At 43.1% G+C, this 26,805-nt stretch overlaps 2 protein-coding genes across 4 annotated transcripts in view; one reads left to right on the forward strand and one right to left on the reverse strand.

Annotated features, from left to right (window-relative positions):
- The window catches only part of TSNAXIP1 (translin associated factor X interacting protein 1), a 29,100-nt gene extending 27,064 nt beyond the window's left edge, over positions 1-2,036 (forward strand). Inside the window, exon 16 of the mRNA XM_026113222.2 lies at positions 131-2,036. Within this exon, the coding sequence (XP_025969007.1) occupies positions 131-362 (232 nt within the window). The 3' untranslated portion in view covers positions 363-2,036. The remainder of the gene's footprint in view (positions 1-130) is intronic.
- A 2,594-nt stretch (positions 2,037-4,630) lies between these two features.
- Positions 4,631-26,805, reverse strand: CENPT (centromere protein T). Of its 3 annotated transcripts, none has more exons than XM_026113220.2 (14): positions 26,106-26,256; positions 23,594-23,720; positions 22,916-23,009; positions 20,689-20,822; positions 19,882-19,915; positions 18,492-18,634; positions 17,585-18,016; positions 16,178-16,384; positions 13,347-13,523; positions 12,112-12,327; positions 10,184-10,280; positions 7,773-7,937; positions 6,851-6,955; positions 4,631-5,088 (listed from the first exon to the last, which is right to left on the reverse strand). In XM_026113220.2, the coding sequence occupies exons 2-14, from the start codon at positions 23,652-23,654 to the stop codon at positions 4,971-4,973; spliced, it is 1,983 nt and encodes a 660-aa protein (XP_025969005.2). In that variant the 5' UTR covers positions 23,655-23,720; positions 26,106-26,256; the 3' UTR covers positions 4,631-4,970. The 3 variants fall into 3 exon arrangements, with proteins under 3 accessions (XP_025969005.2, XP_025969004.2, XP_064375360.1); XM_026113219.2 differs by lacking the exon at positions 26,106-26,256 and adding an exon at positions 25,527-25,720; XM_064519290.1 differs by lacking the exon at positions 16,178-16,384 and having other exon boundaries at positions 26,140-26,805.

Genomic DNA, 26,805 nt, shown 5'->3' on the forward strand with positions numbered 1-26,805 from the left:
CAGAGATACCACTACTGAAAGACATTCCTGCTCTGCATTTCAAATAACATGGATGCTCACTGTTGGACAGATGCATAAATATTCCTTTCATGTAACCTAGCATAGCAGTGACTGAGTTGTTTTTGAACAGAGAGGTGAATGCAGATGATCTGAAGACAGCTTTCTGCGCAATTGATCCCGATATTGATGATCAGACATTAGATATCTACATTGGCCTGGCTTATCAGGTTGGAAAAGAACAGACAGCTCAAGATGTCCTGCCTGTGGAAACTGCACTTGAGAGACTACTGGCTGGAGATGTAAGACGAGTAGGGCCCTCACCCAAAGAGGAAAGCAAGACAGACTGTGAAGAAGGCGAGTAAGGAGACTTCTAGTATTACGAATAAGAGACTTTGAACAAAGCTATGAGTCAGAGCTACTGCACTGAATACTTCTTTCCATGTACATTTAGACCCACCTAGTAACTAGCAGCTGAGAGGATAGGCTGGTTTGAACTATCAGAAGCACTTTCAGCTCAAGCAGCAAAGCAGTTCAGTGCAGTTTTGTGACCCATGCAGATTCATTTCAGCTCAGCAAGAGTTGCATATGTCAGGCTGACTGCTCCCCAAACAAGATTAACATCCTCACAGCACTGGGGCACCCCAGCAAATTGGGCTCTCTGCTTGGTAACAAAATGACTATGCTGCAGCAGTCATTACTTGGACCTGTGAGTCACCACCAAACTCAAGGCTGCAGTGTGGTTGCTTTAGCCCTTCTGCAAAGTAGGCCTTATGGCTAATTGGCTCAGAGAAGAAAGGCAGGATTTCACAAGATACATTTACAAAATAAGGTGCCATTATCACAGTTAGGTCAGTGTGCAAGTGAAAGAAGAATTCAAACTATGCCAGGTTTGCTAGCATGTCTTTCCCCAAGAAGACCTTTATCCCAGCGTGGTGGCTGTTGTCCAGCATAGTCACTTTGAAAGAAATTCAAGTGCTGCCCCGGGAGTAGGTTTAATCGAGCTCTGAACCACAAAAATAATCCAAGCATAGAAACACTGGAATCTGTTCCTTGCTTCGGAGAAGAGACCACATGTGTTCTGGTAACTGCCCTTCCAGCCACAGGCATCAACTAGTCTTTCCTATTCCTTAGTGACTTCTCTATTCAGCATATAGCCCTCTCCAGGAAGGGGAATAAGGGTTCCTAAAGCAAACTCCAGTAGGAAAGCAGATCTGCTATGGTTATACCTGAATCTTTGAGCAAGTGGAGCAAACGAACTCAAGAACTAATTACGCAAATTGTTCCTTTTCTCACAACATGCTTTGAAAAGTAGAAAGGGGAAAGCTGAAATCAAAAGATGCCTTCTGAAAATAACAAAGCACTAGTTTTGTGAGCACTTGCAAGGAGACTCCTGCAAAAACCCTGATCCATTTGTGAGGTGGAAAGCCATCATAGCCTGTGTGAGAGTAAGTAACACCAAGTGTATGAGGCCCCTGGGATTTCTGCCTTGAATACTGAACTTTGTGCCACACATCTCCAGCACAGACAAGTTGCAAAATACCAGGAAAGGAGCTTTAAGTGGATTAAGAAAGGAGATGCATCATATAGCTAGAAACCAAATGCTGTAACTGCACATATCTCTAGGAATGGTCCGAAATAAGCAGTAATAATATGGGAAAATTAAGTATATCTAAAAAGAGCAGGGAACTTGAATACAGAGGAAGTGTTTGGCAGATGAACATTAAATTGCAAAGCTCTTCAAGAAGGCACCTAATGGGGAGGCTAGAGAAGGCGCTGGGCTATAGAGAGCAGGAATCATCTGTTTGTTAACTGCTGTTCACAGTGCCAAGTATTTCTTTTGCTCTTGAAGTTACATTGTTAGGACTTGAAAGATGGCAATTTCCATATAAATTCTGAATTTAGTTAATGCTGACTTTACTGCAATTAGAAGCTGAACACTTCTCAATAAAAGAGAAGGAACAGACAGGGACTCATCCCTCTCCCTCTTACATTCCCAACCATCTAAGCACTATCATCTAGTCCCTTCAACTGGAAGTTGTTCAGGACAAGAACCCAGCAGTTAACTAAGATGGCTGCAGATGTGTGTCCTAGCAGCATGATTGAACAAGGAGTCAACAAAATAAAAGAGGAACCGTCAACTTCCTGTGAGGTTCTTTCCATTATCTCTTTAAATGTTCTTAGGAAAACAGGGGGGTTACCAAGAAGCTGGAAACTTCGTTACTATTTCAGATCAAAATTTCCAAACTCTGGCATGCAAAGCCTTGAGGTCTTATTAGAAATATCCTGTAGTTGCAGAAGATGTATTTTTAAAAGTGCAAGTTTCGCAGTATGTCTCAAAACAACAAAACACTTTTGAATATTGCAAAAAAATCTCTATTGTTGTAACAATGAAATTATCATTTTTTCCCGTTAACTTGAAAATGACTGGTGTGCCTGATCTGTTTGTTGGTACTGCCTGCCAGAAAGACTGCAGCCATACAGGTCTTCATTTCCTTTAGTGTTAGGCAAAACCTGTTTAACCTGTAAGTGTTGCTGCCAAGAGCTACCAAGGCTGGGTTGTATTTCTTGGAATCCTTATTAACTGTAGCGTTTGGAGCCCCAACTCTAGAAGCTTGGGAAACTAAAACACACCGTCAGTAAAAAAAGGAAAAAATTTCTGCAATGCTGGAAAAGCAAAGGCTGCTACTCCACTCTTTCAGTCTGGACATTGGGCACTGGTATTTTTCCCAATATACTTTATATGTAACTTCAGTCACTTCAACAGAAGGGTCCTAAAATATTTCAGAGCATGCCCACTGCGATCAGTAGTTTCAGCTGAACCCAGGAATGCTGTTACTTCTTCCTCAAGCCACCAGGCTCACACAGCTTAATCCCATGCCAAGGACCAATACTTGCAAATGGGATTTAGGAACAGGCTCATTAAAGGGAGAAACAAATAGAGAGCAGCAGGCATCCTGTGTGGCCAATTTGCTGCACCAGTGCAGTCAAAGCAGAGTCTGCGCAGACTGCACCACTATGGCCACAACAGAAGAGCCACCAGTGTGATGACATTTGTGCTGAGCTTTGGTTTATCCCAACTGGAAGTGCTAACTATCTTCAGCCTAAGGAACCCTAGGGGTCCTACCTAAGGAGTTCTGCAAGCAGCAGTCTTCAGCTATCCCTTTCTCACTGACATCTAGAAAGTAATTAATCAATTTAAATACTAAGGGCTTGAGCTTTTCACCTCCAAGGCAGAGGAGCTAAAAAAAAAAATCTTAATAATTTTTCCCCACAGAAAATAAATACTCAGTTTAGGAATCTTACCTTGGGTATTACAGACTAGCTAAACACAGAAAAACCATGTCAGCATGTCAGTCAGACCTCCTGGCAGACACTGAAGAGCATACTCAGTGAAAAACATGCAAGAGTTTGACATCCATCCTTCTGAAAGTTGTGTGAGGTGATAGAGGTCATTGTTTCCCAGCTTGTGAATTATTTTAGAAAGCCACCGTCGTTCTTTGCACTTCACAAATCCTTGGATGTGGCTGGCCTCATTCATGGTGTCGTTTAGGTTCACCGTATGCAGTAAAATCCCCTGCAAGGATTTCATTCTTGTTGTCTCCTCCCTATGTGAAGGACACAAGGGTTTTATTTCTCCTGTTTGACAATGTTCATTAGTGAACATGATGGTGATCGTCCCCTCTGTGTAGTAACCAACTGATTATATAAAATCACTAGTAGAAAAGCTTAGTGGTGCTGTGCTTCACACTAGGAGGATAACAATAGAAACCGCATGGGTGGGCTGTCAAATATGCAGAGGATTTATTTTCACTTGCTAGTTACTTGCAGTGTCACTGCACAGAACCAGAAGATACCTGGGGGCTCTGCTGCTGCTTAGGAAACAGGCAGCCAGCACACAGTGCTACTGTGATACATGGAGCGGGCTGACTTCTGCAGAGCAAACTGCAGATCCAGCTCTCAGAGTTGGACCTTGCTTCACAGACCAGCATCTGGCACTGCTTTCTTTCTTGAGGGCACTGCCTGACTGGATTAATGATTTTCCAGATATGTTTTTGTATATATACAAATTCAATTTAAACCTTGAGGGTTGGAGTGCCATCATTTCTGATCCAGAATAGAGTCAGTGATTAAGAAATTACAATGTTGGGTTAATTGCTTGAGAAGAGACACAGTTGGTACTTTACATTGCTACAAGAATTCCTTACTGCAGGTAACATACAGTAACTCAATCTGTCTCAATCTCTCCTACTCCTTTATCTACTGTGCTTGAACCAGAAGATCTGCCTTCCTCAAATGGTCTTAAATTATTGCTTGCTAATTCTCCATGAGTTTTCTTATATGTATTTTCCAGTTCCAACTGACATCAAAAAATAGCTGCTGTCATCGACAAGTTATGATCCTCTCTTGACTCAGTAGACTAGAGTGGACTTGCAAAGGGGGACAAGGCCCCAAGTTTGAAAGCCCCTGTGCTAGACAAATACATAGCTATAACAAGGGGATCTTACTCCTTTCATAAGACAGTACACAACTTTTCTCCTTTGAGCAAGTACCTAGTAAGTATGAAGAGCATCAACACAGCCACATGTCTATTAGGAACATTTTGAGCAATCCAGGAGACACAGACACAAAGTAACCTTTCAGCTCACTGGAGTAAACAAGCATTTTTATCATGCAGAATACATACCAAATTTTATTTAACAAAACTGTACAAGTATTCCTAAGTAGCATACATAAAAATATAGGATAATCAAATTACTTATAGTTAGTGAGATCCAGTAGGCTGGCATGATAGTTACAGCAGAACTTAAATCAATTCAAGAGAATCTATACTAGCTGCTTATTGCCCCACTAGTTATCTATGGAAAACTGTCACACTGACCAATTACACTGAGCAACGTAAAGCAAGTCTCCATGAGCAGGCAATATTTCCATCCACGGGAGTCGTCGCTGCCAGAGTAGCGCACTCATTTTCAGGGAATTATTTTATTGCCACTCACAGCAACCGGAATCAGTAGTTTCCTGTATTCCAGAGGAAGATGACGCTCTATCAGCACATGTAATGGCATCTTGTCTGTCACCAGCCCTTGTCTTTGTTCAAAAAGAGGAAAGCAGAGAAGAAACAGAAAATTGTTAGCAAAAAGTGTTTTTACTCAAACTTAATGTCACATTAAAGATTCTTTAAGTTTGTTTGCAGCGACATTTTTGCATTGAGCATCTGAAATGCACATGCTGTGGCTGCCTGTGATAGGAAAGCTATATACTTCTATTTGCAAGCAACATTCTTGGGGGATGCACTAGACCCTATGTACGGTGCAGATGCCAGGCTCGTTTACACATGAAAGTGTACCAGAAGAGTTACTGCATGCCAGCTTTCTGTAGACGTACTTGCATTCCACAGTGACAGCAATCCACCTGACATGGAAGAAATTTTATCACTTAAAGACATACACAGAGGGATGTAGCAGAAGTGAATAATTAGTCACCCAACAGATTTTTACATGCATTCACAATTCAGAGGTGATTGGCATTTTCAAGTGTGTTCCTAGTACACCATTTGGATGATTGACCTGAAAAACCAATCTCCCAGTATTGTAGAAGGAAAAACAGCTGTATTGTTCCATCTTTTCCTTGTGGAAGAAAATGAAATATTGTTCTTGTTCATGAACAAGAAACAACTCCTGATCGCTGGATGAGGCAGTGGTAAGGCATAAAGACATCCAGAAAAAGGTAAAATAACAAAGGTACAGAACCCACAAACCTGGCTAGTTAACCCATCATACCTCTCAGCATGTTCATACTAATTCCAACACACTCATCAGATAGGAAAATCAAAATCTGGGGACAGCAACAGATTAATCTTTTAAGCAGCAATAGCTGCTTAAAATCTACACAGGCCCATGCAAAGCCAATGTCTCAAATCAGATGTGCCCTGCAAAATCCCTCAAATTACTTTAATGTTGCATTTGAAACTCTTCCAGTAGAGAGTAGGAATAACAACTTAGATGACTTTAGATGAAGGGTGATAAATCTTTCAGGTCGCATATCATTTTACAGAGGACTCCCAAACAAAAAACACATCCCTTGTATTTTGGTCGTAGGATGAAGTAAAGCCAGTCATGAGATAGGGAGCTGAAGGAGCCCTCAGGAAGGACAGCAGCAGTGAAGAGGCTCTGGGAACAGTTCATGCAGGCCACTGGCTGGCCTGCCCCTCTATGGGGGTCTCAGAGTGGCAGCAGGAAGGGGGACACAGTTGTTATGAGGAACCAGACCTGGCCTGTCAGGCCAGAGGATCCTTTTCCTGCTCTGCTGAGAAACTGTCGAGTTTGAACCTTAAGCATTAGATTTTGCAAAAAGAGAAGAGTAGGATCTTTTTCAGGAGAGTAAGTCACCAAAACGGACAGCAGGACATCTGCGAATGCTGACACTGTTTCAGTTGCAAGCGCTCTTCGCGAAGAGATCCCTCAGGGAGGCAAACTGTGCAGCCCATACCCACCCCTACAATTGCTCTCCCACTTTGTCTACCTACACCACTTATTTCCCAGACATAACCACTCCATCCTTGCTCACATCCTCCTCCTCATTTTCTTCCTCCTATCTGTTTCTCAAACTCTTCCCGTACCCTCATCCCCTCACAACCTCCTCTTGCCCCTCCGCCACCTTTGAGTATAAAACCCCAAGTCCACGAATGCCCATTCTGGGACAGGGTCAAAGCTGTGCCATGCAGAGTAAGTCACAAGATACCACAGCTCCTGGGGAAATGCTGCTAGGGCACACCTTGACAACTATGGTCATACTGAGATATCAATGCATTGCCTAATGCTAATACAAGTTAGTAATAGGCTTCCTTTACCTTCTCATGAGGACTTCCAGGTCAGCCACCTCCACTGTCTTCCTCCCTGCATGCTGGGTGTAAGCTTCCAGATCATTGCTCAGCTGCCTAAAGTACCTCTCAGAGCTGAAGGAGAATGGAGGAAGAAAATAAAATCAGGCTGTGGAGAATGTGAAAACAAGCTATTCCCACGTCCACAGGCCAACTTGCACTAAGACTGTTTGCGGTGCAGCACAGCCTGCCAGGGACAACAGAAGGAGGAGAACCACCCCAGTCCAAGGATGGCTTCTCAGCCTGGGCTCCCTAGACCCCTGGTGATGCTGAATATGCCAGATATCTGTAAAACAGCTGCACATTTAAAAATCAAAACCTGTCTGTAGATTCCCACACAAACAAACAGAAGAGCGGCTAACACAAGTGACAAATGAAGACTGAGGATTATACTAATAGCTGTTATGGTGAAACTGTTCAAACAATCCATGGATTTTCCTCAGGAAAGTAACATGGTCTACAGATTCAAAAACCTGAGAAAATTTGGGTGTAGTCATAACACAGCACAGGCGGAACAACTTCACCCTGCCCACCCTGACACACAGACCATGTTCCAAAGCCATGCTGCTCACTGAGAGTGCTAACGACCTTAGCGTGCTGTTAGCAAGACAGTAAATGGTGCAGTTTCTACCAGTCTGGACAAAAAACAGAAGCTTCTGCAAGGCAGTGTTGGACACTGATACCCACACAATGACTGAGAGCACCCAGCAATTTCTGTCCCTTTTCTAATGGCACTTCCTCCTGCTTTCTCCCCAGCTGAGGTAGGGAAGGGCTGAGGGAGGGCCAGCAGCTTGTCAGCAGGTCTGCTGAGAGGTTCATTTGTTGTTTCAGGAGAGAAAAGAAAGAAAAACCTTGAGAAGAGGGGAAAGAGGAACAGTTGGCTGCTGCTCACCATTTTTTAACAATCCTGAACGCATCTCTGGCCACTGGCATTTTCACATAATGACTAAATACCTTCTTTATCAAACTGCTTGCTAGTTCAGGCTCACTCATTTTCCTTTGTGATATCCCCGAACTCTTTGGAACTATCTTAGACCGCAGCGGCTGCAGGGGAAACCTTTGAGGGAAATTGAAAATTCACACATCAAACAAGCAAACACATGGAAGAAGGTACAAACAGAGGACACCAAGCTGAATTTGAAAGGGCTAGAACTATCTCAGTCTTTTATTTCTTTTCCCTTCCCAGTCCCTCACACCCATGAGGCATAGCCTTTGCGAACAGCTCACGTGGCATTATGACCTTGGCAATTCAGGCTCAGGTTTTCAGATGAGCATGCTGGCACAACGAATATTCGGCAAACTACAGTTCTCTCCAGTGCATAAATGCAATTATGCTGTGCTACAGCTCTCTCTATTTCTCACTCTTCAGGAACACCTGAAGTTTGATGCATCCATAGGCCAGCTCCATATCTGCAGGTAGGAGAGTTTGATCTGCAAGGTTTATTCAACAGTTTTCATCTGTTGACAAGACTTAGGAGAGGCTCCTTCTTTGATACAATCTTCTTCCATGGAACGGACGTCCCACAACAACTTTGACGCTGTTACAAATACCACTTTGTGTTTTGTTTTTTCTTTTTTCTTTAAACAGATCTTTCTTGCTGTAAGTAACAAAAGGAAATTGCTACTGTTTTCCATTCTAAAGAGGAAAAATCCTAAAACAAAAAGGGGAAATGATATCCCCAATTTCACTCAGCAGACAAGTGGGAAACAACAGAAAAGAGACTTCGAATCTCAGACTAGCACATATAAAATCCATACATGGTGTGCACATTACCATTTGATTCTCTCTCCAGCCGATCTATGTGTTTTTCTGTCAGAACCTCAGAGGCAGAAGAGGAAGAGATCAGCCCCAGAGATGAAGCAGGTGTAGCAGTGAGACAAAAGGCAGCCATGACTTAAGTTATCTTGGTTACTGTTTCTGTGCCTCAGTTTACCCACTTATAAGTGGGATTATTCATGAGTGTTTGGTTCCCAGGAATGTGGCAAAATTGAAGTTTAGTGACTGTAGAAGGTTTTGGTGTTTTTAAATGAAAATTACTATGGCCCTACTCTGGTATAGTTGATGATAGTAGAATTCGATGAGTAGAAAGAGATTATTTTGTAGCACAATGCCATCACCATGCCTCTTATGTGGTTATTGTTCCACTTCATAATTCAGAATATTCCTCAGACTTTTAACCTGAATAACGTCCTCTCAGGAAACAAGCAGGCAAACTCAGCCAGCACAGGTTAGACAAAGCACAAACAAATCATGCACTTTTTGTCCAACCACTTCCTGTAGTCTAGGCTCTGAGCCTATTATTATACTGTTTGCAAGTCCGAAAATCTGTCAGAGTCTATTAACGTTTAGAAATTTCTATAAAGAATGTGCATCCAAATACATGAATTTCTTTTGCTGGTGAAGACTAGTGCTCTCTACAGAAGAATTAGCATTCAGACATTCCCTAGATACAAAAAGAACACATCCCAGTGCAAAATCCTAAAGCAAATCCACATTTATTCAATTATAGCGTAGTTCCACTTCAGCAAAGTATAACCAAAGGCGGCTTCTTCTATTTTAGAAATACATTATATCATTTAGGATTAGAACGATCATCCAGCACCTTCTGTAAGTATTGTTAATCTCTGTTCACAACAGTATGTGGTACAAGAACTCAGTTTTATTCTTTACTGCTTCAATAAGCAAAAAAAATAAAAAGAGTCATGGGCTAGAAAATTTCTTCTGTTCCCTAGAACCCACTGTTACTGGTTTTGATGGAGCATATGGCTTCTTCAAATTTCTAGTTAGGAGACAAGCTTCTAATTAACTTGGAGTAATGCAGAGGAATTCACTTTCTGCTTCTAAGTTAGCTCTGTCTTACACTCAGAGCAATTGCTTACAGCTTTAGGTTTCTAAAGTCAAAAGAAATATGCCATTTTATGTGATCAGAGAAGCGGTAACCCTATTCTGCAAGGGTCTCTGCATCCCATACTGGAGTTTATGGCTCCAGGCTATCTTAGCAGTTCAGGAAAAATTCTTGGCCTTCAGCACAAGATTAAATGATCATTTGCTGGAAAGGCTTGAGGCCTCGGATCTGCTCTGAAATACTGAAATTCACTTGATAGCAATTTTTATTCAGCTGCTAAAACCAAAGGTCAGAACCCCTTACTCCCTAAAACATCTGATGAAGTACTAAACAACTGACAGAGCTGGGCTCCCTGCATTAAACATCAGAAAAATGTATCTCTCAGCTCTTCTCCTGGTAATTACACCTCTCCAGACACACTTGTATCAGACTACTGCTGATGGTTGCTTATACTTACTTGGGAACAGCAGATTCTGCAGGATGTGGAGTTGACAGCAAGGAAAGTGGCTTGTAGGCTGCAGCATGGATGAATGCAGGTGTCTTCATAGAAATCTCTAAGGAGAGAAAGGATCAACTACTCAATTCTATTTTCAGAGTTCCTGCTGCAAGTGCTGCCGTAGCAGCAGACAGAAGTCTAGTCAGCTTTCTGTGTATCTGTCTGATCTGGTGCCATACTGCCTGCACTCAGGCTGTAGATCCCTGGTACCTTAAGCCAGTGTAACTGCTGGCTGCTGCAATTCCAACCACCCCACCTCCAGTCACACACTTCAGCGTCTTCCCTTGTGCCAGGTCCAGCCCATCAGATTGTGCTGGACCAACAGGCTATGGGGTGTAGGAACACACATGTAGGGAAAGGCTGCAGGGGCTGATCAGCTTAGGCTGCCAGGATGCTGCACGCTCAGTTCCCAGAGGGAACTTCAGAGTCTAAGAACTCCTCACTGCTATCCTGTTAAGTAAGTGTCAAATTCTCCTGATAAGCACAGCAACAAAAATCACATTACAAGGGTCAGTCTATGACTTACTGCCTGCCAGTTTCCTTTGCAGGCTTTGTACAGCCCAAGAATTCAGCGTGTTTGGTTTCAACTCCGCAAACCTCCAGGTGCCAGGGCACCAATCCCATTATAGAAGACAAGCCTAACTACTAGAGGCCTCAAGTACCTCCAGAGTTAAACCCTAGAACTTAAAGGTCAAGAATCTTTCAGAGAAAGCAGGGCTGGGCAAACTCCTATGTTTCCTCGTGTTAGCCTCTTCTGAGCAAGTACATCAATGCACTGGAGGGACACGAAACAGGATGTAGGGGAAGAGGAGAGTTATGCTCAGAGGTTTCCAAGGTACATTTTATGACTAGAGTGTATTCTTCCTTATCTTTCCTTCCTGTCCTTGTCAAATAAGATAGGTAAGATGCTACTCTCACTGTTCCACCTTGCCAGCACTGCAGAGATCTCTTCATCAATGCACATAAAGCTGTGCTAAAGATAAGCATGTTGGCACCCTGTTCTAAACAGCTTGGCTAAAAACACCTTTAGCTTTCCTCTTGGCAACAGTGTACCCCTCCCGTTGTCCTCCTTGTACCTTCCACACTGCACAAATGCCCATAGGCACAGATGTTTTCAACACACCTATATAGCCTCATAATGTCTCAAATCCTGGCAACAGGATTCCTTTAGAATGTCTTCCCTTAAGTTTCTCATTCCAGGGTTTATTGTACTTTGAAAGATTTTAAGACCATCCCAAAAGATATCATTGAGATGCACTCTGGGCAATCTCAGATGTGGCCCTGAGCAGCAGAGAACTCAGTTTGAACTACAGTTCTCTGAAAAGGCATAAATACTCTTGAGCAATGGAGCAGACTGAAGCAGTGTCTAAAGGACAGTTCAGAAGTAGATACCTCCTCCCAGCTTCCTGGAGAGGCAGCATACTATTTTAGATAAAGGGAAAGGAAAATCTATAATTGCACATACAAAATATAGGGCTCTAAATTAACTTACAGGTTCAGAGTCACACAAGGGGCTCTGAAGACTGCAGTTCAATGTCCAGATGTTAAAAAGTCAGTGTAAAGTTAGGAGACAGGAAAGAAGTAAGCATAAAGTGGAAGATATCTCTAAATCACTGTATAAACCCACTATGCACTCAGTCTTGTATAGTGTATGTACCTTCATCTCAAAAAGTACAAGATAGTCAAGGTCTCTGGAACACCTGACAAGCCAGTAGAAACCTGCACTTCCCGCTGGCTCTAGGAATAGCAGCCAACAACTTCACCTGTGCTACCTAATGGACTAAATAATTAATCACATTATTTGTCTATGTTGTTCTGCAACTTCCTGTCAGATATCAGGGAAAAATTTCTCTGACTGCCTTCTGCTACCACTGCAAAAGTTTTCTTACCTTGACTCTCAGGCTCTTCAATTTCAGCTTCATCATCGGTTGGTTCTTCTTCCAGATCCTCCATTTCTCCTGTGACAGCTCTGTCTTCTAGTTCACCTGCTTGTTCAACAGCTTTTTTAAATGATTTTGTCCCAGATTTTTCAAAATACTGAGAGGAAAAAGCACGAGAATGCCTGTTCAGACTTCCAGCTCCAAAACTTCTGGCAACCTCAGGTTCTAGATTTCCAAAACAGAAAAAAAAACACCAAAAAATCACCATAACAGGAACAGCCAAAATTTCAGAGCACTCATAAGAATAAAACCCACTTTGAATCCCTGATAAAGTTGCCACCTATTATACTCTTATCTTCAGGGATTAGAATGTCAATACACTAGCTAGGTATGCTAAAGCACTGATGAATACTTGATTCTTCCTTTTGCTACAGCTGGCTGGGCAGAGATCACATAAAAAATAGCCCTTGATAACATAGAGAAGCCCATGAGATTTGGGTCGGATTGCTACCTGAGCCCCTTTTAAATCTACTTCTTTTAATAAAAGGAACTGCAAAGCAGCTGTAGCAAACAGAAGGATTGTCCTCATCTCACTCTAGAGGCAGCAACTTTTATCTCAAACGCAGTTTTACCAAAGCCTTAGCACAGAGTACAGTTGAACAGGGAAGGCCCTGTAATTTGAGAAAAATAAACTGGGAGATCCTAGTATGGCACTGCATTCAGAAGTTTAACCAATCTCTACCTGACTCTGGAACTCTCACTAGTAAATTTTAATTAAAGAAGCTTTCTGCAATTGTATACTCTAAAGATTACTGGCAATACAGCAAAATTTTGATTTTTACTTGAGCAGCAATGAAAATTCAAATAACAATAAAGCTTCACAGGGGAAATGAACTGGATTCTTTGAAGGGATTTGTCTGTGGAATATCTTACAGACAGATATGTCAATTAAAAAAATCTCTCCAATTAACCCATGAATGCTGCTCAAACTCACACAAAAAAAAAGCTCTGAAACACAAGATATGCAGAGCCATGTTCTAAATGTACCAGGAAAGCATAAGCCCCACAAGACAGAAATAGACTTTTGTGAGTGGATGCCCTACATCAACAGTCAGATGCCTACAAATACAGTCTTTTAGCTCAGATGCTCAGACTCACGAATGCAGAGAGAGTTAATAAGGCTCTTTCCCAACACTGATGCCAATAACGCAGCTGGAGCAGTACTAGTCCGAAGGTTTTCTCACCAGCTTTGGGAGAGTCTAGGCGTTCAACACTGCCTTCTGCTACCTCCTCTTCTTCTGAAGCAGTCATTTCTGTCTCAACTCTGGCATCTTGTGTCTTAGTTATCTGTGATTCTGGGGTTTTTGTCAGTTTCTTCTCCAGCTGCTCAGAATATCCAGCATTTGCATGATGCTCTGTAGCTGAAACAGGAAATTCTATTAGTCTCACCTCCAAAAAAATCCCACCAGCTACTAGCACACAGTTCAACAACCACTGAAATTAAATCATGGGTAAACTCGGCAATAACCAAAAGCTGTAAATAAGCAAAGCAGATCCAGTCCCCTTCCAAAAAATTATGGCTGAAAAATACGCAACTTCTCCTTCTATTTGCTCTAGAACCATCTGTTTGGGGTTCATGTCAAGTCCCAAGGAAGGAAAGAAATTTCCTTATCACTAAACCAGATCTCTTCAAGATTTCACATTTATATGTCTATTCTCACTTCGGGTGATTGTGTGGAAGACCAATATATTTTTTCTTTAAACCTAGGAATGTCTGGAGTTTGTGCTTAGATTCTCCTCCCCATCTCCAGCTCACAGGTGTAGAGGACTAAGCACACCCTCAGTCGTTCTGAATAAACAATTTTGGAAGAGACACATTGCACTGCAAAGAGGAGAGTGCTTAGCAGGGTTATTATCCATCCCAGACAAACCTCTAGCAGACAGGATGAGGAGAAACAAATGGATACATGAATGTCATGTCTTTAAGAACTTTGGCTACTGCTAAGTGCTTTTTCCCGACCTACTAAAACTATAGTCCTCATGTCTGTTATGACACAGCTTAATTCCAGCAGTACCCCACAACTTGGAAACTTGGCCAAGAACAGAGCAAAATCAGTGATAATGATCTCACTAACCAGAATACCATCTCTAATATCTGGACTCCCTGCACAAATGTAAGGAAAAATCTTAACCTAAAGTAAAATACTAGCTGACTTTGTGGGCAAAGACAAAAGCTCAGCTCTGGATCACAGCTAGGATACAGTACTTGTAACAGTGGAATACTACATGCTGATGATACATTCATGCCTCTAATTATTACTGACTTTATCAACTCTTTCTAGTATTAATACCTCCTTTAGTTTGGTATAACCTGCCAGCTGCTAAGTGTCATTTCCTCCTCTCTAGTTTCTGCATTGAGAAAAGTGGGAACGGTTTGTTTCAATTTGTTTGCTGAATCATCTCCTCCATGCTGTTCAAGAGGTTTTTTCTTTTTAAACTTCTTACATTTCACTCCTACATCAGTTGTCTCTTTTCCAGGCTGAGGAGTCCTTTTCTGTAGTCATTCAATGTACAGAAACTGTTCCATACATTTGATTATCATTAATGGTAACTGCTTTTCGCTGCACCTTCTCTAGTTCTGTTAAATCTATTTTGAGATGGAGAGATTAGAACTGCATGTAGTATTTGGTATGTGAGCATGACAATGATTTCTGCAGTAGCACAATGATGTCTGCTGCTTTGCCATCTCTCCCTTTCATAATAATTTTTACATGCTATTTGCTTTTCTGACCATCCCCAAGTTTTGAGCTGATGTTCACAAAACTTCAACAATTCTGCAGTCACTTTCCTCAGGCTTATTGGCCACATCTCATTTAAACTTCACACTTCAGAGAGGTGCCTAAGTAAAACTATAACAGGACAAAAAAAAAAAAGTCAAGCAAGATTACAGGATGCCAACTTTATGCAGCAGTAAATTTAGAAACGTATGATCTAGTCTAAATAAACTGTTCAAAATAAAAGGCTAACCATATTATCACTACAAAAAGGCACCAAGATAACTAATTTTACTGATACTCCTAGTATCTGCAAGCAATTACTCATAAAACCGTGGAAGCCTGAACTTCTGGTTTTATATTAGGCATTATGAGCGCTGCAAGTATTCAATTTAGAATGATAATACAAATACTGTTGATTCTATAGATTGTTTACTTTTTATATTGCCATAAAGTAATTCATATGAAATCCCAGACATGTAAATAAGCCTAGGGAAAGCTAAACCAGCATGGAAATTGGCTTCTCTCATTTCAAGAAACTGAACAAGGTAATCCTGAAAAAGACTTAAAAAGGATCCCAAACTGGAGTCTGGAAAATGAAATTTAACAAAACATGGGAATTTGTGTCCGCACCTACTCAAAACTTCATGCAATGAATGGATAACACCTGCCACCATCAACATGTGTGTGGAGATTTTACGGTCTTATTCGAAGGCAAGAAAATTTCAGAGAAAACAGTGTGCTTGTGAAAGCAGGCGGCTTGCATGACTTGCTCTCTTCCACAAACAAAGAGGCATTACGACCCAACCTCCTACTGACAATCATTGTTAATTAAGGGAAGGCAGCCTTGAAGCCCTAGTCTTCAGAGGAAAAGATGTTCATCGGTACCAAAAAAAGGTAATGGCCAACATGGATTAAATTAATATAGTAAAACATTAAAAAGTGGACAAGCAAAAAGAGTGATTAGCTGGACATATTTCTTGCCCAGAGGGAGCTATTCATTTTTCCTATGGGAAGGTGACCAGTACTATGGATCTAGAAGAAGAACATGAAAATTTATCCCATTTGCAGTCACTGCACACAAAGCAAGTATGGACAAGGGAGCAACATCAGTGAGTCACAGCCTGCTTTTAGAGAGCTTGTCTGGAAACACTCACCGTGTCTCTGATATTACTTGAATTTAATTACCTCCAGAATCTATTGGATAACAAATCATTTTACTCTGCAAGTCACCTGAAAATCACTTGTTTTTATCAGATTAAAGTACTCCATTCCCTTGCTACACTGAAAGCACTTCTTACCCTCTCTGGAAAACTCTTCATGTTCCACTCCATCCATCGTATCAGACACCTCTTCTTCCTTATCGCCTATATCTAGCTCTTCAATTAAACGGGACACAACTTCTCTCAAAGACACGCTGAAAGATCTCGTAGTCTTTGGAATCACTGAGGTTCCCAAATATCTACTTGAACTTCTGGATGGCAAAGAGGAGCTCCATCTATTAGTAGCTAGAAATTGAGAGCATTAATGCTGCCCCAGTGCCTTTTTAAACTTTCTTTTGACCTTTCTGATAAGTAAAAATCCAGTCAGTCAGAGGGAGAAATACATACAGGAAAGTGCTCTTGCTTTACTCAGAACAGTTTAGGGAGTTAGCATTTTATCTTAGGAAATGGATAGAAAGTCCTTGCAACTATTTTTTCAGTTCACACTGAGGAGCCATTCAACATTAGCTACCTTTGGTAAAACAGCAGCAGAACTATGAAATCATTAGCCTTTGACATTAATGGCTTACAAACGCCAGCATAAGTGTAAGATACACTGTCATACCTCTCTCCCTCTCATCTGACTCCATCCCCCATTCCACGTCTTCCAGGTTTCCTTGATGTTATCTGACCATTTGCCCTGAAAGCCCCTACCATTTCACTCTTCGGAACAATTAACCTTTTTCAATTCACCTCTCCCTCATCTTTTCAAATCAATTTTTTCTACCAAGCTTGCCATAGATAACCCTCCAGAAACACAGTATGGTGCAGCTATCCTCCAGGACATCACGCATTAATGCATTTCCAAGTTTCCAATGACAAGAATACCTCTCCTTATTCTTGGCTTGTACAGTACTGAACACACCGAACATTCTTTAAATACTTGCTTGTTTCTGTGGCCCTTCTGACAAAGGGTCATAAATAAAAAACTGAATGAAAAAGAAATATTAGCTGTCTGTACTTCAATCAAAATACTGTGTTTTCCACAAAGAACTGTACAAAGCTATTCACTAAGCCAGACCTTGACCTGGCAAGTTGTCATGAGGTCACTGAGCAGAAAATCTTAGGGTTACAGCCATGTCTTGGGGCCCAGTCTATGCAGAATGAGAAATATATGTTGTTATTTATGTAGCCAGCACAAGGTGTTACGGGCAAATGGACACAAAGGAGATATACCGAACATCAAAGGAAAACTGGCAAATGATGGCAATTACAAAGCACTGGAACAGTCTGACCAGGGAGGTGACTACCTCCGTCAAAAGGATTTTTAAGGCACTGGAGACAGCCAAGGGGGTACATATGACATATATGTGATCTAACCAGGGTAAAGGTCTAGACTAGTAACCTCCTAAGGCTCCTTCTAACTCTGTCTACAGCTCCTACATAGTTTGTTCCATAATATTTGCAACCAATTGCAGATAATATCTTCTGCCCACAAGTACTCACTGCCAGCCACCACTTCCTCTGGTACAGAAAACTGCTCCATGAGGTCACTCTGGTGGGAATTACTTTGATGATCTTCTCCCTGGCTCACAAATGTTTTCGGAGACACAGGAGTCATTCTGCGAACATGCTCATAATCAAGTATTAAGTTTTTCTCAGAATATCTTTGGGTCCTTCCCTCATTTGTGCCCACACTGGATACCAGGCCCACCAGCCTTGCTTCCTCATGAGCTGCATCAAAATTCTTGCTTCCTTGTGCTGAAATTTTTGATTCTGGTAGCTGTGGTTCAAGAGCAGAAAGCCTGTGTTGGCTCTGTTCACCAAACTGAGGCTGAACAAAGAGCTCTGTGTTACTCATCACGATTTCTGCGTCACTTGTCAGTGTGGCTCTTCTAATCAAGGATTCTGTTTGAGAGTCCGCAAGGTAGTTCTGTGCTGTTTAGGAAGTTTTAAAATAAATTCAATGTGAAAACTGCTCAAGGCCACAGGGAAACACATTCATTACCAGCACTTGCATAATTTGAAACCTAAGTCATTTATTCAAATTTTATCCATCCTCCATAGATCAAACAGTGACCCTCCATATCACCACATACCAGTGCCTCTAACTTTCTTTACCAAAATCTCTCCCCAGTATCCACATTTATGAACAAGATCCCAAACAGGATGCAATGCCTGTGTTGTAAATTACCAAGCTGGGTAGAGCAAAAGTTAATGTACATAGAATCAAAGCAACTACAGATGTAGAGGCTCGTTTCTAATTTTGCCTCCCAAATTAGACTAGATTTGTGTGAACACGTCAATAACCTATAAATTCTAAGATACAAACCACATTTCAGCAACTGCTTCTAAGACATCATCTCCTGTAAGACCTTTCCTCCCAAATCATAAATAACAATATAAAAGAAACCTTTTCTCTGCAGCATGTTCTGTTCCACTCCACCTTCAAAAGCTTCCATGTCAATAGCTTTGTGATTTTTTGGCCTCCGGAGTAAGCCTCTCTTTTCCACAGTGTCTGGTGGGATCAAGGAACCAAGAGACATGCGAAGAGATCTGTAAAAAAGGGGAGAGGAGGATGGAAGAGGTAATTCTCCAAACCTACACACTCCCCTTTTACCTTCAGACTACAGACATGGTGCCGCTAAGAGTGCAACATTGCATAAATCCTTTAGCTAACAGAAATTTTCCACAAGAACTTGATGAAGATTATGTAACAGTTTATTTTAAACAACTTCATTTAACTTCATTATATCACCCAACATCAGGACATGTATCACAGAAATCAGGAATCAAACTAGTTTTACAGTCTCCTACCCAGAAAGGGTTGCAAAAGTGTATTTGACAAAAGGTTCAGGAATCTTAAAAGGTTTTATATAATGAAAGAAGGAAAACAAATGTTTAGTAGAGAGTACAGTAAAGATGACGTCCTCTAGATGGGGGTGGAGGAGGAGAAGGCCTTAAGAGCAAGTCTAAGATGATGCTTAGTATGGACATACCCCCAGTATTCACAGCAAACTAGAGCTGCCAACAGACCATAGTTTTCAGGATGGGGACTAAGACAGCAACATGCAAAGCACAGAGACTAGCCATGCTCAGCCATCTCTTGTCCCTCTCACTAGGTAGCCCAATCAAAAAGGGAATTCAGAAGGATTAAAAGATAGGAAGAACAGTATGCAGCCTTATAAATCAGCTTGCACAGGACCACAAGCAAAGGCTGTGGTGAGAAAGGTGGAAAAAATTGATAACCATGGCCAGGATCACTAGCAAAATACAAAGGCGACACAGGTGAAGTTCTTCACTTGTTAAAAAGCATTTTAAGTCCAGGGAAGCTGGACTAAAGGCTGCACTGATCTGACTGATCTGATGAGTCAACAAACAGGTAAAGATAATATTCTAAGTTACATTGTGCACTGATTTATTGTTGGGAACATGAAAACAGGAGGAAAAAAGGAATGATCCTAAGAAGTAAAAAGAGGGAAGGTGATATCTTTGCAGACAGGCAGGAGCAATAGCAGCAGTACAAACTAGACCAACTTGCACATGCAATGCAAAGGGAAAAAATCATCAAATAGAACTCATTAAAAACTCTCTCTCAGGCACAATTTCTGAAAATCACAAGGTATGTGATCTAACACCTTCTAGTTCCATCACCAAAGTGTAAGGTGATCTTGCTATTACTAACACAGATCTCTGTCATGAACCCAATTATCTGTACCGTTTTCCTTAATTACAGAGATGATGAACCGAGGCAGCCAAAAGTTAAAACAGCCAGAAGTTAAGACATTTTGGTTTAAACTCACCTGGCCAAAGAAGTGCTGTCCAACGTTGACTGAGCTAAAAAAAGTTGGTGACACATTAGCTGAGAAATTACCGCCTACACAATGATCTATACAATGATCTACACGAATAACCCAACAGAACTTCCGCTTTTTAGAACCAGTTATGCCACAATCCTCAGAAGTTACATTTTGGCGAGAACAGAATTAGACGATAGGTTCATTCATGATTTCTAGTCTGCATTCCAGAACTGCTTGTTAGAATTCTAGAACAATTTCTGTGAGGGAAATAAAAGTTATTTCAAAGGCAATTTAATACGGAAAATGTTCTCATGCTCAACACTATTAATCTCATCACATTAATAGCAAGATGCTAGGGCCTCATCACAACAATCCTTCAGTAACTCTTTACTAAATATTATTTCTTTCTATAAATATTACAAAATACCGTTTTTAAAAAAACCACAAGGCTCTTTTTCCTCATATAATAAATGTAAAAAAATGTATGCAGACTGTTCTATCTTCAAGCTTCTGGAACTGAGCAGAAGACAGGGATTGCTGTTTCTGTTCCTTTGGGGGAAACTTTAACTCAGGAACATCAAGGTGGAAAAATACTCCGGAAGTCAGATACAGTCAGGGTAGAGCCTGTAGCTTGGCTCAAAAAGATTTCTTTCAAACTTGATGGGAGGGGCTTTTACCTTCTCTGCTATACCCCTTACACAAGGTACTTCAGGCTTGCCCAGCTTGTCCCAACTAAACTGTGGCAGATAAAAAGAATCAATTAACAGCAAATGCAATGTTGAGCAAAATAATCCTCGACTGTGGCCTTACTTTGGTTCTGAGGAAGTCGCTTGTCTGCTGCTCTCTCAAATTCAGAAATGCTGAACTTCTTTTTCTTCCTGGTCATATGGAATGTAGTCATAGATGTATTCTCGGGAACAAGGTCTGGCAGCTGCATTTCCACCCTACCAATACAAACCAAGCCTTTAGCAAAGAACAACATTATTACTCTAGATATCCCAGAAAGGCCCCTGTAATGTTGCTGAAAAGCAAATGGAAATTATTGTCCTTGCTGCAGGAGAAATACGGAATCAAGCAGTGATTTGCTCAGCAAATGCAGGGATATGTCATTCCCTCCTACTAAATCAAAGTAAATTTTACAAAGTAAGAGAATCAAAACTGGAGTGTATATTCAAAACAACAGGCCTATGACACTTCAGATTAAAGTGAAATTTTAGACTTCCATGAAGCTCCATAACCCTCTTCTCATAACAGCACACAGCAGCAATTAAGTTTGTCAAACATTACTGCGTAAATGAAAAAGCCATCATCATGAAATAACACAAGGTGTTACAAAGCACACTGGTACACAGAATACACACATAATACCATAGTCAGGCACTGGAGTAGGAACAGAAAAAAAGCTTCAGAGTGTTTTCCCCCTTTATTAAGGAGTACCAAGAACCACCTCACATCAAGGTCAAATTCAGTCAGCAAATTGCTGCCCAGCTACTCAGTTCTCCACTCTGTGTCCTGCGGGACTAGAGCAAAAAGTTCATCCCGCAGTAAGATGACCACATTTCAGAAGATGGACAATTCTGTATCCTTTGCTGCAACAAAGGTGCCTTCAATGTAGCAAGAACTGTAAAGTGTTGAGGTTTTGGGTCTTTTTCCCTTAAAATATATATATATTCTGCACCAGTCAGAAGTGTAACTGAATTTCATTACTTGTTATGAACATAATTTAAGTGCAAGTATTAGAATTAACTAGCTTGTAATGGGAAACAAATGTAAAGCAGTGGAATAAAAAAACAAGATTGCTTGCTCTTTGCCTCTCTTCTGGAAGATGATATTACAGATAGGGAAAGCAGTGCATTCACAAGCTCAAGAAAGTTCTCACAAGCTCAAGAAAGTTCACGCTAAGTGAAGGAATGCTGTGGGGGAGGGTTTTGTCTGTTTGTTTTAAGTAGGTATAGACAATTTTTTTCTTAACTTCAACAACTAGCTAACATATGGAATATAAAACCCCACAAAGATCCAACTGCCTGATCTCTTCGGTTAAGACAGGCTGATGAGAACCACATTCAAAGACTTTTAGAAATTATGCAGGCAAAATCAGGAAGGGGTTAAAATAATATTGCTCCTCTTTTTAAATTAAAATAAATAAATAAACAAGGTACCACACTTACTGAAGACCCTCAGACTTTCTTCCTCTATCAAACAAGGAGAAACCTACAAGTCAGTTTAATATTTTGCATGACCTGTTTAAGGTTGCTTATTGTCAATGCAAAATGTTTACATCTAAAGACAAAACAGAAAATAAATTGCATTATTTAAAAGCCTACTCTATTTTGCAGTGAACAAAAATGCAGATAAGTGCTCTGACAAAACTGGCTGGAGCAAGTTAAGACCTATCACCACTACTGGCACTATTCTACCTCATAACAAAGTATGCAGAAGGAAACATGCCATATTTCAGCCACTCCAATTCAGTCCAGCCTATTAACTTAACATACAAACAGAAGCTAAATGTGAATAAAAGCAGCTTAGCCTCAGGCACACTTCACCTCCAACCAACTCCACAAAAAAGCAAGTAACTCTTAACAGTCCAATACAAGGACAGTGAAGATGCAGCAACACCCTAAAAAGCTACAGTGGCTTACTCACAGGATACAAGACAGAGCAGTTGCTCATTCCCTCACGTTACACTCCAGGAGCCTCAGCCTGTGACCAGTAGCCTTGGGGAGGTCCAGAAACTACTATTTTAGTTTCTGTCATAGACAAATAAGGAAAGCAGGCTTCCATCAGAAAACTTATTGTATCCAGCATTTCCACTGGAAAAAATATTAAAAGTCTGCAAATGAAAGAGGGGACTAAGCACAAAACTTAGCACACCTTAAAACTTAACACAAAAAATACTTTTAAAGCTGGAGAGATGTTTCTGAAAATCCTGCATGACAGAATGCTTAAACAGAAGTAAATAAGTCCTGCTTCCCAATCTCATCAACGTCATAGGAACTGCAGCTATACTTGGTAGATAAAAAAAAAAATTACTTACGTGCTGGAAATCCTCTTAGAGGGTGGTTCTAATCCAGCCTCTTCTGTTTCTTCATGTTTACGTATCTGAGGTGCTAGAGGTGAAACTTGTGGTTCTGCCAACAAACCAAAACATTTAATTTCCACAATTCAATCTAGCAAGAACGTTAAAATGTAACAAAGTGTCAAATACACACTGCTTTTCTTACATTACATTTATTAATGGATGAAAATAGAGAGCTGGTGAAAACAATTTGGGATCTGCTCCTAGGAAGACTGGCACATACAAGGCTAACACTGACAAACAGCAGCAGCCAGCATTCCACATACTGCAGTAGAGGTGAACTGAAGTTTATAGCAGTGAGTACCTCTAACTTATACAAGATCTTACAGCTAAAGGCAACATTAAGATTACTTGCTTTTCCCCCAGGATAAGAAGACTGAGTGAAGAGAATTTTCAAGAATATGTTTTCATCAATGCAAGACCTGGTCTTTGAAACAGAGCTGTCTTACATGACCTCATTCAGCTGCCACTGCTGTGATCCCTCCTTTTTTATATAATTAGTCATAAAATAGTCTGAATTTCTGCTCTGTACAACAGGATAATACCAGGCTACAAATGAAAACCTCCTGTTCTCAACTTTGTGGAAATACTGTACTTATGCTCTCTGCTTTCCTGAAAAAAAGATGTTCTACTTACGGGTCCGGATGATCCTTTTGAGCATAAACCGTGGAGTGTCATTATCAAGGTCAGGCAGCATAGTTGGTCTCTGCTTCAGCAAGGTGCTTCTACCAAATTTGTTTTCCTTTCTTGAATCAGATGCAGTCTAAAGAAAGAAATTGAAGACAGGCAATTCAAAATCTCTTTTCTTAATTAAAAATCAATCTTCAGACAAAAAAATATTCAAAATCCATCTTCTAACAGAAAGCTAAGCTAGTTAACAAGCAATATTTTTGAAATTCCTCAAAAGAAATCATGTATATTTGCTTTTTAAGAATGTTATCATTTCATTTTTGGATTGAATACAATTCATGATGGTACACCATCAAGATAGGTTTTGATGCGTAACTCTAAACATGGGCAAAAGCCTCAGGGATTTACAGAGCGTGTCCCTTCTTGTTTTACAACCCTGACCTAAACAAAAATCAAAAAGGAGAAATAAAGAAAATGTAGCCACAGACCTGACTATTCTACAGCTTCAGTGAGAATGAAATCGGGGAACTACAGGCTGGTCAGTCTCACCTCAATCCCTGGGAAGTTGATGGACCAATTAATGCTGGATACTATTTCCAGGCACGTGAAACACAAGTTGACTGGGAGTAGTCAGCATAGATTTACAAAGCAGAAATCATGCTTAACCAACCCGACAGCCTTCTATGATGAGAAGACTGGCTTAACACCCTCATAGGCAAGCTGATGAAGTGCGGGCTAGATGAGCAGTGAGGTGAACTGAAAACTGACTGAAAAGCCAAGCTCAAAGGGTTGTGATCAGTTGCATGAAGTGTAGTTGGAGGACAGCAGTTAGCAGTGTACCCCAGGGGTTAATACTGGGTGCAATCTTTGTTCAGCTTACTTGTTAATGATCTGGATGATGGGGCAGAGCGTGCCCTCAGCAAGTACGATACAAAAATGTGAGGAGTGGCTGATACCCCAGAGGGCTGTGCTGCCATTCAGGGAGACCTCAACAGCCTGGACAGAGGGGAACCTCATGAAGTTCAATAAAGGGAAGTGCAGAGTCCTGCATGTTGGGAGGTCACATGCAAAGGGCTACTAAAATTATTAAAGGACTGGAGCATCTCTCACATGAGGAAAGGCTGAATGAGCTGGGATTGTTCAGCCTAGAAAAGAGATGGCTTGGGGTGACCTTATCAGTCTGGATAAATATCTGAAGGGAAGGTGTAAAGAAGACAGGGCCAGACTCTTTTCAGTGGTGCCCAGTGACAGGATGAGAGGCAACAGGCACAAACTGAAACACAGGAAGCTCCATCTGAGTCTAAGGAAAAAAAAACCTTATTATGAGGGTGGTTGAACACTGGAAGGGGTTGCCCAGAGAGGTTGTGGAGTCTCCATCCTTGGAGATATTCAAAAGCCATCTGGACAGGATCCTGCACAACCTGCTGTAGCTGACCCTGCTTGAGCAGGGGGGTTGGACTAGATGATCACCAAAAGTCCCTTCCAATCCCAACCACTCTATCATCTTGTGAAATTCAGGGGAATCGGGCACATTTTCCAGGTTTAAGGATTAGTAAGTGCAAGCAAGTTTCCTTTTGTTCTCCAGTTCCTGCTCTGAGGAGCTCGTTTTCACCTTACGCCAGGCAAAGACAAATCCCATGCAGCTCGGCCCGGCCCGGCCCGGCCCCGCGGCAGCCCACGCTGGGCGATCCCAGCGGGACGGTCAGCCCCAACGGCCGGGGCTCACTCTGAGCCCCACCTGACTCTTCCCGGCTTACCCGCCCATCGCGCCGTGCATACCGTCCCTTCCCTCGGGCGGGGCCGTCGCCTGCCCAGTGTCGCCCCCCGGCAGCACGGAGCCTCATCGCTCCCCCGCCGCAGCACGGTCCCGGCCGCCCTCCTCGCCCACCCACCGCGGGAAGCCGGCCGGGGAAGGCAGCATCCAGGCCTCGCACAGTACCTTGCCCGTGGCCCGCGGAGCCTGCCGGCCGCCGCGGCTCGACCTGCGCAGAGCCCTGGGGAGTCTCGCAGCCATGGTGCGAGGAACGCGAACCGCCCGCCCGCACCACACCGCTCTCTAGGCAGCCCCGCCGCCGTAACGGCTGAGCGCGCTCTGTTCGAGACAAGTCTCGCGAGATCTCCGGCGCGCGGCGCCCCACGGGACGGGGCGGGGACTAGCCCCAGTCTCGCGGACCAGCAGAGGGCGCCGCGGCCCCGGTGCATGTCGGGGGACGCGTTGAGGGCCGCGAGGCCCTCTGGGAGCGGTAGTCGGGGAGCGGGGGCGGAAGGCTCGCGCGCGTCCCCCGCCCGCGGCGCAGTGTGGGGCGGGTAGTTCCGGCGCGGGGCGCGGCGGCCCGCTGCCGCGGTGCATTGTGGTCCGCGTAGTTCCGGTGCGGCCGCGGCGGGCGGCGTTGGCGGGCGGCGAAAGGCCGCGGTTGGCCTTGTGGGATCTGTAGTTCGGCGGGGCCCCGCGCCCGCTCTCCCCGCTGCCGGGGCCGCCGAGAGCCCCCAGAGGCCGCCCCGCCATGCCGGGCTTCACCTGCTGCGTGCCAGGCTGCTACAACAACTCGCACCGGGACAAGGCGCTGCACTTCTACACCTTCCCCAAGGACGAGGAGCTGCGGCGCCTCTGGCTGAAGAACGTGTCCCGGGCCGGCGTGAGCGGCTGCTTCAGCACCTTCCAGCCCACCACGGGCCACCGCGTCTGCAGCGAGCACTTCCAGGGCGGCCGCAAGTCCTACCTGGTGCGGGTACCCACCATCTTCCCGCTGCGCGGCGTCAACGAGCGCAAGGCAGCGCGGGCCGCCCGCCGCCCCCGCCCCGCCGCCGCCGCCGCGCAGGGCCCCGGTCCCGCCGCCGCCGAGGCCCCGGCAGGGGGCGCGGCCGAGGACGTGAAGCCCATCGACCTGACGGTGCAGGTGGAGCTCGGGCCCGGGGCGCCCGCCGGGCCTGGCCCCGGCTCCGGGAGGCTGCCGGCGGCGGCGGGGGAGGAGGGTCCGGCGGAGGGTGGCCCCCCGGACCACTCGTACTCGCTCTCGTCGGGCACCACGTCGGAGGAGCTGCTGCGGAAACTCAACGAGCAGCGCGACATCATCGCGCTGCTGGAGGTGAAGATGAAGGAGATGAAGGGCAGCATCCGCCGCCTGCGACTGGCCGAGGCCCAGCTCCGCGAGGAGATCCGCGAGAAGGACCGGCTGCTCCATGCCGCCAGCGCCGGGACCCGCAAGCGCCACGGCCTC

The sequence above is a fragment of the Dromaius novaehollandiae genome, chromosome 13 (genome assembly GCF_036370855.1).
Source record: "Dromaius novaehollandiae isolate bDroNov1 chromosome 13, bDroNov1.hap1, whole genome shotgun sequence".
Lineage (NCBI taxonomy): Eukaryota > Metazoa > Chordata > Aves > Casuariiformes > Dromaiidae > Dromaius > Dromaius novaehollandiae.

Bases quoted from the DNA above. Each gene is read 5' to 3' on its own strand.
- CENPT (XM_064519290.1), bottom strand. From the start codon at position 26,769: ATGGAGCAGCCGGTCCTTCTCGCGGATCTCCTCGCGGAGCTGGGCCTC. The intron at 23,721-26,139 runs GTGCGAGTTGTT...TTCTTTCTTTAG, and splicing joins AAGTGCAGCGCCTTGTCCCG to ACTGCATCTGATTCAAGAAA. The intron at 23,010-23,593 runs GTAAGTAGAACA...GTTTGTTGGCAG, and splicing joins CAAAAGGATCATCCGGACCC to AACCACAAGTTTCACCTCTA.